The 10,452-nt window shown below is 36.0% G+C and overlaps 1 protein-coding gene across 2 annotated transcripts in view; it reads left to right on the forward strand.

The window, feature by feature from the left end:
• Nucleotides 1-3,434, forward strand: part of TMTC2 (transmembrane O-mannosyltransferase targeting cadherins 2) — a 236,123-nt gene extending 232,689 nt beyond the window's left edge. For both annotated transcript variants that reach the window (XM_041409862.1, XM_041409863.1), the window contains one exon: nucleotides 510-3,434. In XM_041409862.1, coding sequence (XP_041265796.1) covers nucleotides 510-689 — 180 coding nt within the window. In that variant the 3' untranslated portion in view covers nucleotides 690-3,434. The remainder of the gene's footprint in view (nucleotides 1-509) is intronic.
• The last annotated feature ends 7,018 nt before the right edge of the window (nucleotides 3,435-10,452 follow it).

The following is a 10,452-nucleotide window of genomic DNA, read 5'->3' on the forward strand; positions in this document are numbered from 1 at the left end:
CCTAGAACCTCTGGACATCCTTAGAATCTGAGAGCAGGCTGTATTCTCTGCCAGTTGCAATTAAGACAAAGAGAAGAAAGGGATACGTTCCAATTATTATTGTGTTAATTATTTCCAATGATTATAAACTCTTTATTGGCAAGGGGTTTGTTTAAAATTAAATTCTTGTTGCTAATTCACTCTTGGATTACTTTAATCTTCTCTTGGAACCTGTGTTATGCCAACATCACCACATTTAAAGCTTTTTGAGTTCTGTGTTTTCTCATTAAAGAGAGAAGTCTTACGTCTGTAGGCACTAGAGCTTGACCTGTTTAAAGCACAAACTGCACAGCAGCTGTTCAGAAACTTTTTCTTGTTATCTGTATTTGCTTAAATTACTAAATTGCTTCCATGAAAAATCAGCGAACATAAGGGAGTAATTTAAGTGGAAGAAGATTGTCTGAAAAGAAAATATTGAAAATATTTGTAATATTCCTCCTTCTTTTTTTTTTTTTTTTAATTGGTACCAGTATCCAGCTGCCCTAATGAATCTTGGAGCTATTCTCCATCTGAATGGCAAACTGAAAGAGGCTGAAGAAAACTACCTCCTTGCTCTTCAACTGAAACCTGATGATGTCATCACCCAGTCCAATCTTCGCAAACTGTGGAATATCATGGAGAAACAAGGTTTGAAAACATCCAAAACATGATGATGAAAACTCTGAACTTCTTTTCTTTGAAGTGATTAAACCCAAGAACTTGAACTTCCACAGAGTTGTCAGGTCAGAGAACTTGCTGGACTTGACTGCAAGGATCAGAGGTCCTAATTGCTGCTAGGAGAAGCTATTCTGCTAGAGAAATAGAAAAAGGGAGACTTTGAGGGATTCATGAAGAACTTGTTACACAACAAATATTTGGAACAATGGCACGTGAGAGAAGGTGTTTCGGTATATTTGATCAATAATTGCAAATCCCATATTGCTTACTTTTGGGTGGGTACTTGAAATGTATACTGTCATAGAAATATTGAGGGAAAATCACACAGCATACACTAAGCCATATGGGAGTTAAAGTGGTAATAGTAGGTCAAAGTATTTTGCTGATACTGTAACTCATTAAAATGTGTACTAAATCCAGTGTGTTTGCAGTTTGTCTTAATGCTGCTGTATCTCACTTTTGAACCACTTGCTAGCCAATTTTGCAGCTTATATGGCCCATTTTTTTCAAACCTGTCACATGATTAGATGACAGCATTGCAAGTTGTTTACTGAGAATATGCCTGATACTTCAGCTTGCTAACTAATAGCGCAGTTTTCTTGAGATACATAGTCAAATTTCTGTGAGGTAGACAGAATGACCAAGGAGCTGTCTGTATTCTACATCAGATGTAGAATGTAGGCTGGTAAAAAAAGACCAGAGGTGTGATTTAGTAATACAAGCAAGAGGGATGTTGGCCCTGATACCAAATCAGTGTGGTCAGACTGTCATCTTAGAAAAAAATAATTGGTATTATAATAAGAATAATGTGTTTGACTGTCTTTACTTTGCTATCAGATAAGACCAACTTTAAATTGGACATTGCATATTCTATGTTTGCAATTACTAATTAAAATGGGATTTGAAAATATTAGTGGGTAGGCTAAAATGAGACCTCATGAGCAACTCAGAGAAAAGGGAATGTTATGCATTGATGAGGCTAGTGAATAACTGAAGGGACTCGATTTGCCCATGATTAAAATAGTGTAGAATAAGAGGATTCAGTAATGGTGGTTGCCAGTTACTTTTCATATTGTTGGTGTTTTAAACAAACCTATTCAGATTCTAACCAAATATTAGCATTCTCTTTGTATTCTGACACATGCTAGCAGCAGAGCTATCAAATATCTAAATACGCTTTTGGTGAGGTTCAATTTATTTCTGTTTCAGAATGATTTAGCCTCATTACTGTTTTAGTCTTCAGATCTTAAATGTAAAAATAATTTATTTTAAATTGAAGTATATAAAGCTTTAGTAATTCTTTTTTCCAGGCCATTTGTTAACTGCTTTCTTTCTTTGAAATAAGTATTATTGCTTGTAAGAAAATTTACTATTTCATTTAATGGCCCTTTGGTATCTGCTTCAATATTCCTTTCATAATGATAGATAAAATGTTAAAGTGGTAGAGCACCTTGAACTGAAGCTTCTTCAGGATCTTCTGTTTAAAACTCTTTATTACTGAAAAGGGGTTTGGGGTTTTTAGTTTATGTATTCCTTTTTAACTGTTGAGCACCATTCCAACAAAAATGTAAAGAACACCTTGCTGTATTTATTTATTTATTACTTGACTGCAGCAATGTTACCTGCCATTAACACAACAGTCTCTAAGTGTTGCTATTTCCTTTACTTGGTTTTACCTGCATTTGTTTTGTGGTTATTGTATGTACTGAATGGGAAAGGGAACACTTGAGTTATACTCTACCGTCTTGGTCATTCTACCCTTACACTTGGATTTTAAATCTGTATTGAAATAGATTGGGGAATAGCTGTTTCAAAGTCAGTATAGTAGAAAAACTGTAGCTATGTGTATTTCCTTTTCTTTCCTCTTGCTCACTAAAATACCATAAGTTGCTAAGTTTACAACTGGCCCACCAGAAGGGCCAGAGGGGCAAGAATGTTTGGTTTTGTGGAGTGTGTCAAGTTTTTCTCAAATAATGTTCTTGCTGGAAAAGCAAAATTGAAGGATCAAAAGTTGAATTTCTACTTGATTGTTGAAACCAGTGTTAGAATGCAATGGTAGCTTGAACTTATTCTCCTGCTTTACTGACTTTCTGGGAAAAGATATAGAAATAGATAGTAAGTGTAACTGAGCTTGGTATAGAACTGTGGTATCCTGCAGCTTTATTTGCCCAACAGCCATCAAACTTCGATGGCTTCTTGGTCTTAATCATTCACCAGGTTATTTGTCTCCTTCAACTTGTACTTATTCTTGTTTGGTAATTTGTATTCATTGCACAAAACGGGGAAGAGGGGAGCACTCCTGTGATACGGTGTCATGCTTGCATTGATAACTGGTTTTGTTTGTTTCTTTAAAAAAAAAAAAAAAAAAGAACAAAACAACAAAAGAAAAGGAAAAGAAAAAGAAAAAAGGACTACCGTAAATTTACCAAGAATTTCCCTGAATACATTTTTTTAATATAGGTCTGGGCTTGATAACTTTCTTCTTTTGGGATAAATTTAAAACATGTTTAAAATATGTCTCTCTGCTCAGGGATTTGTGGTGGATTATTGCAGACAGTGCTAAAAAAAAAAAAAGAGCACAAGACAAGTTTACTAAATTAAAATTTTATTTTTTGAAAAACTGTTATTTGTATAAATTATCAGATTTGTAGACTTTCCTTTTTGTAGAAATAATTGTTTATGTGCCAGATAAAAGAATTTCAATTTTGTTTTCAATAATAAAGCATTGATAACTAATACCCTGTGTATTCCTTTGTGTTACTGTAACAGCACTTTTAGTTTTTTAATTGTTCTAATTTAATGAGTAATCTTAATTATTTTATGTATGGGAGAACTGTATAGTGTAAGTAAAATACAGCTTGTCACATTTGGCTTTCTTCTATACTCTATTGCAATTAGACTTCAGTGGATATTTTCAAAAAGGTTCCCTGAAAGCATTTTTTAATATTTATACTTACTAAATCTAGCCAAAGGGATGTGATAACTATAATATTTGATTATTGTATCTAAACTCTGAAGGAATAAAAGCTGATTAATATATTTACAAGATACTTTTATATTACCATAAAAACATGATGTCAGTAAAAATGTTGCTAAAATGTAATTGGTTACAAAAGCTGAAGAGAAATTCTGCCTATGTACAAGGTCTTCTGCATGAACAAGGTCACCTTTTCCTCATGCTGCAAATGTCATATGATGAGATTCAAATCTGCTGCCTTCCTGTGCAGAGATGTTATGAATCAACCTGGTTCTTTTGCCTTTTGGCTGTCTTTTAATCTTCTATGGACAGAGCCTTCTTAGGTCAGTGCAGCACTAATATTTTTATATCTTCCTAGTTCTGTTGCATTCAGGTCCTGGGCATTGATAGGCTTGCTCTACGGTTGAAAAAGGTGCATGGGTGTGAGCAGAGCAGTCTTTTGGTCACTGACTTGAAAATTCACCTGTCATGCCTTATTTTTATTGAAAGTCAGCCTCACCTTCAGACATTCCCTGCCTGAGGAGTCGCTTATAAATGGCAGATGATGGAGGCAGAGTATGCAGAGAATCATCGGAGCTGTGTCACTTGTTTCTTGTGGAAATAGAGTCTAAGCATGGGCTTGAGCTCCTGCTCTGGCACCTTAGCCCTGAACCCTTCTGTGTGAGATCCTGTTCTGTCTGCCTTGTGCTATGCTTTCAGTGTTTCTGTTCTTCCAAGAATCACACTTTCAGGCCACAGATACTTGCTACATCTCCATTTGTGATGAAGGCACATGACAGCTTTCCGGTGATTTTTTTAGTGCTGCTTTCACAGACTCATCTGAATTTGCTCTCGGTAGCTGGCATGGATGGATGGCTGTATCACTTCGGGGATTTCAGCTAGGATAAAAGTAAGGCACTGAATTATTCTGTGTAAGCATACCGGCTCATTTGGATCTGGCTTGGCCCCCTGTTGCAGGCATTCCCATAGCAGTTCTGCATGACAGAGGTAAATGCAGGTAGCATGGGAAAGACACTGCTTCCAGTTCACATCTGATAATAGACACCAGCAGCTGAATTCCAATCAGATAGGCTCCCTTAGGAAGACTGATCCTGCAATTTGAAAAGTCCCTGCCTTGTTTCACTCAGATACTGAACATTTAATCTCCCTGAGATTCAGCAGTGTGACATTGAAAGAATATAGTTAGAGGAATAGAACACATCTGATGTTGTGAGGGGATATTATGAGGGAGGCTGGGAGCAGAGCCTCCCAATATTTTGAGAGGACAGATTTTTTTCCAAGAGCAAAGAAAGGAGCCCTGAGATCAAGTTATTCTAGGATAAACTATGGAAAAGTGTATGCATCAGTAATTATTTTTTTTAAATGCCACAAAACAAAACCCTAAAGCTATACAGACTTGTAAAAAGTTGTAAGTTCTTCTGCTAAAATAATAAATTGAAACCAAACATTGCCAACAGGAAAAGCTGGCCTTGGAACATAGTATTATAAAGTTCAGGACATAAAAATATATTCCCCATTATGCTGGTTTTGGCTGAGATAGAGTTAATTTTCTTCACAGTAGCTGGAAAGCTGGAATAGTGCTGTGTTTCAGATTTGAGCTAGAAAATGTCACAGGGATGTTTTAGCTATTGCTGAGCAGTGCTCATGCAGCATCAAGGCCTCTTGTGCCCCTCACACTGCCCCCCCAGCGAGGGGGCTGGGGGTGCAGAAGGAGCTGGGAGGGGACAGCCAGGACCATGGGGATATTCCAGACCACATGGTTTCCTGCTCAGCAGTAAAATGGGTGGAGTTTGGCAGGGGGCAGCTGTTGCTTGGGAACCATCTGGGTATCAATTTTTTGGTGGTGAGCAATTGTTTTTCACTTGTATCACTTGTGTTTCCTGGGCTTTATTTTTCTCATGTTTTTGTAATATTCCATTATTATCATTATTACTGTTCATTTTCTTTCAGGTACTGCATTTGTTTAAATTTTAATTATTAATCTTTCCTAAATCAGCCTATGATCTTTCTTACTTTAATCATTCCAATTGTCTCCTCCATCCCACCAGGAAAAGTTGAGTGAGCTCTGAGGTGCTTAGTTGCTGGCAGGGGTTACACCATGACACCCGAGATAGACTGAATGTGAGACTCAAATTGTGCCACTTGATTGGAAGACATTTAAAGTCGTACTTTTATTCACATTTCAAGTCAATGTTTCTTTTAAAGAAATTCTTTATCTCATTTACCCTGTTGTTGTGCACTCTCTTTAGTGGTGCCACAGTTCTAGAGCTGGACAACTTTGAAGGTTTTGTATGAGGAAGCATTTCAGAAGGGCAGAAACACCACAGTGCACCTTCTAGAAAGATTTAAGATGAAATACATTAAATCATTCACTCTTGTTGTACGCTCAAATTATTTTTTACGTAGTTTCAATAACAAAGCCTAGTTTTACTTACTAAAGTTATTGAGCCTAAAGGTATTTATGTGTAAGGCTGAAGATTAAATTGTTTATACATACAAATTTCTATCTGTTTATATACAGTTAACCACAGATTTACGTTTTAAAAACATCTGAGATTTCCTTTTGAAGAAATGAGTGTGGAAGTCAAGTTGTGAGAAGAGGTGAGGTTTTCTGATAGAGCTGTGTGTGTGCCTGTCTTTCCTGGCATCACTGGTCCTTCAGCTGATTACATTCTATTTCTATAAGAATATTTTTCGTTTTTGTCTCTTGCAGAGTTTCAATAGTTTAAGTTACAGATTCTGTTTAGAACTAGGTAGGAATGGAACTTTGATGGCTAAACTTGAGCTCAGTTTTGATTTCAGTAATTATTTAACCCAGGTGAACAGAATTTTCAACCCAATAATACAGTGGTTTGCTGCAACAGGTAATCCTGGAAAGCAGTGATTGTTTGAGAGTCTTTGTTGGTTCCTCTCTAGGTTTTTTTTTTCTCCTGTCAGCAAAACATTTTTTATCCTCTTCTGGAGAAATATTTTATTTTGCTCTAATTTTCTTGAAAACAGATGTTCCTGCATGCCCAGTATTTTTCTTTATTACAATGAGGAATTAGCTTTTCATAGAATGGATTTCTTTATTATTTGGTCATGTTTGTTGCAACCACAATCATAAGTTTCTCTACAGTACATGAGTGTATAATTCAGTGTGTTGTTCCTTACATTAAATCAATTCCCTCTCTGGTTTATATTGATATGCAAAGCAAATCGTTGCCAAAGTGACTCATTTCTGCCCACCCACAGTTTCTGGAATACAGCATTGCTTTTGCTGTTGAGATAGGGAACTTTTTAATATGACAACATGAAGGTGTGAGATGGTAGAATAGGACTCTTCTTTTTTTCAATCACCATTATTTCATAGATTTTTTGTCCTTTTCCTTAATGAAATTATTTAACAATGATTTTTTTAAAAAATCTAAACATACTATTAATAGCAATAGAGCTCAATGAATGGCACTTATGCCTTCAAATTCATGGATAAAATGTAGTAGCTCTGTCATTAAAATCTCTTATTTTAATTACTATTCCTTCCTCTAATAGAATGCCATTTCTCTATGAAGTTTTAGTGGCAATTAATCTTTTAGCTATATAACTTTAAATTTTTGTTTCTTGATTTTTTAAAAATGGAATATGTCTCCTGATAGTTCTCATTAATTGAAAGAGTCTTTAGATATTCTTGCATAGAAAATTGTTTCCCCCGTCTCCTCTCTCAGTTTTATGAATTATTTAGAGACCAGAAGGGGAACAACTTTACCTGAAGCAGAAGGCAAAGACCTTTGCTTGAGCTTCTACATCAGTTTTATGCATTTTAGCCAAAGCCAAAAAGAAATAAAATTTGTTTTGTTTCAGTTTTGTTTGGCTACTTAAATTGGCACCAGCATTCTAAGCGTAATTTGATATCCACTTGATGGGTTTTGCACTTCATCATGCTGAAGACATGCTTTGCATACATCTAAACAAGAATGTGTTCCACTGGCACCTTCACAGGCTGATATTCTTCTGTCTGTTCTGCAGATGTTTACCCAATTTATTCTGAATCAGTTATTTACTGTAATGTTTATTCTGGTTGATATGAAAACTTCCTCTCTGACATAGGAAGAAGAATAAAAAGCCATGTGAAATGGGATGGGTACTGTTTAGGATTTTTGTGGACTCTCAGTAGTGACACATAAATGTCAATTAGAGGTGACCATAAAAAAGTAGATTTTTGTTTAACTCAATAAGGATGATAATTTTGGAAAGATAAAGAATCCCCTGCAGATAGGATTACTGAGTTTTGGGAACATATTTGTTACTCAAATACTTTTATACTGATCAGTGTAATATTTATTGGAATTCTGTTGTGCTTTGTTGTTTGCTTACCTTATTTTTTTCATAATAATTTGAGCTTTAATTTCCAATTTAGAAATTATGGTATAAGATTTTAAAATTTATTGGAAAATTACTTATTAAAGGTGTCATCAAACTGATCGTCTTTTCAATATTTCTCTTCTTCTGAGGAAAGCTTAGGAATAAAGAAGGAGAAGTCTTGTGGTGGTTGTATTTAGTTACTTTTTTAGCTTTTTTTTCCCATATAAATAAATAGTTAGTTGTACAAAACCCTCAGAGTTCCACAGAAAACCAACACACGCACCTGGGCCCAGGTAACCCCAAGTGAAGATAAGGAAACATATCTCACCTCTCCCTGGAAGAGACACAGAATTATGAAGCAGGATCTTCACTCTCCAGTCATGCCAGCTACAGCTTGTAGTTGTACATTACATGACATTTACCATAATTTTGCTAATCCTGAAATCAGGTGAGCCCATTTGAGTCTCAAGATCAAGCCTGTTTCTGAAAGAAATGCATAAACTAAATGGTGGGTCATCCTGGAACACCTAGAATATAATACACTAAGTCTTAAAAATGGCTACTGGAAAGAATTACATCAGAAAATTTTCCTTTTCCTGCATGTTTTGAACTGTTGCAGCTTTCTGGCACACAAAGCAGGAAGATGTGGTGTGTGTGGGTGTTCTTGTGTTCTCTGATTGCCTTAGCAATAGCTTGTTGCATGTTGGTGAAGAGTTGCTCTCTAAACAGGGTATGCTTAGAAAGATTACACGGGGACTGCAATTGATTTACATAATTTCTACTGTGAATAACCTCTAGAAAGTCAGCAAGTGTTCATTGACCACAGGGAGAGGCTGGGCTGGGAGAGGCAGGTTGCACCTTGATAGTTCTCCAAAGAATGGCCAGTGGGTGAGACAGGAGAGAGAAGCTGGCAGTCATGCATGGGTTTCACTCATCTCATTGAAAAGTATAATATGAAAAGGACCACCTATACAGATTATATGAATTTTTTTCTTTCTAGAGGAGGAATCCCAGCAACCTCATTAAGCCTGAGTTATACAAAATACAAAATTATAGCAAAACTGGACCAAAACATCCTGAAAGCATTTAAAATCAAAGTGTACAAATACAAAAGGATTTTTTTTAAATCAAGTATTATTACCCATGCAATAGCTTAGACGCCTCACTGAACTTACTATCCTCATTTGCTAGAGGGTTCAAAAACAAGTTTTCTGTTGGCTTGGGTTTTTTTCTACCTTCACAATTATAGAGTAGCATAACAACTCACTAACATCTAAAGAAAAAGCACAGAAGAAATCCCCATTTTAGATTTTATTGTAGAAATGCCAGTTGATGTTTGGGCTCCTAGAAATTTAGGTTGAAAGGGACAACATGACTACATTTTTTGACAAATCCCAAATTGACATACTCATCTCGACTGTTCCCTGCTTAGAATCTCAGGAAGTGACAAGATGAAGAGATCATCTCTCAAACTTCCTTAGCCTTAGTCTTCCCATAACCCCACTCCTGCCCTGCCCTGCTCCTGTCCCTGCCTGCCCTGCTATATTCATTGCAGAGAGTGCTGTCCTGAGAGCAGTGATTTGTTCCTTCCAGCTGGCTGTAAAGTGCTATAGTGGGACTGTATAAATAAAGGTAATTAGTTTTTCTGCTTCATTCAAGAGACTATAAGTAAGAATAACAGGGTTCACAAATCTAACTTTTATATAAATTACTTCATTGCAGGGTTAATGTTTTTTTTTAATATGCACCTCTGGTTTTACCTCTTAAATGACAAGAAAAGACAGTAATACCTAAAACATAAAATTGTCTCAAACATTTCAGATCAGAGAGACTCAGAAAGCTGCAGAAAGGATAGATTAACTTATATTGAATAAGCAGCATCACTTGGTGTTGGATTTCTACTTTTAATTCAACATTGGAAATTATATAACCATACTCTCTACATCGTAAGAGGAATTGTACAGGTTCCAACCATCTGTTAAATTAAACATTGATGATTACTAAGAACATGTGGAGCAGACCCTGTACAAGGGGGATGATAACTCTGTGCATATACCTAAACCCTTAGAGCCTACTTGATTCACAAGGTTGAGTACCCCATTAGAATTTCTGAAGGGTGAGTGTCGCTCACTGCAAAGTTCAATGGCAATGGTTTGCTCCAATCCTTCTATATTAGATACAATATATCTTGTGTCTGAAATTCTGAAATGCTGGAAAAGGTCCGGGTAGTTATATCTTTTAAATAAATGTTTTAATATGTTGGCACTTTTCTGGCAGTAATTTCCCCTGCCAGACATTTCTGTCGTGGTGGTACTTTGAAAGTGGGAGAGGGCAATAAATCTCTTGAGGAGAGTTTTGATTACTAACAAAATCCTAAGAGAACAAGACATAGCCAGTATATGTGACAAACCTGGAAAAAAAGAAATAAACATGCTATT

Source organism: Onychostruthus taczanowskii, unplaced genomic scaffold (genome assembly GCF_017590055.1).
Source record: "Onychostruthus taczanowskii isolate IOZ18803 unplaced genomic scaffold, ASM1759005v1 scaffold31, whole genome shotgun sequence".
Classification (NCBI taxonomy): Eukaryota; Metazoa; Chordata; class Aves; order Passeriformes; family Passeridae; genus Onychostruthus; species Onychostruthus taczanowskii.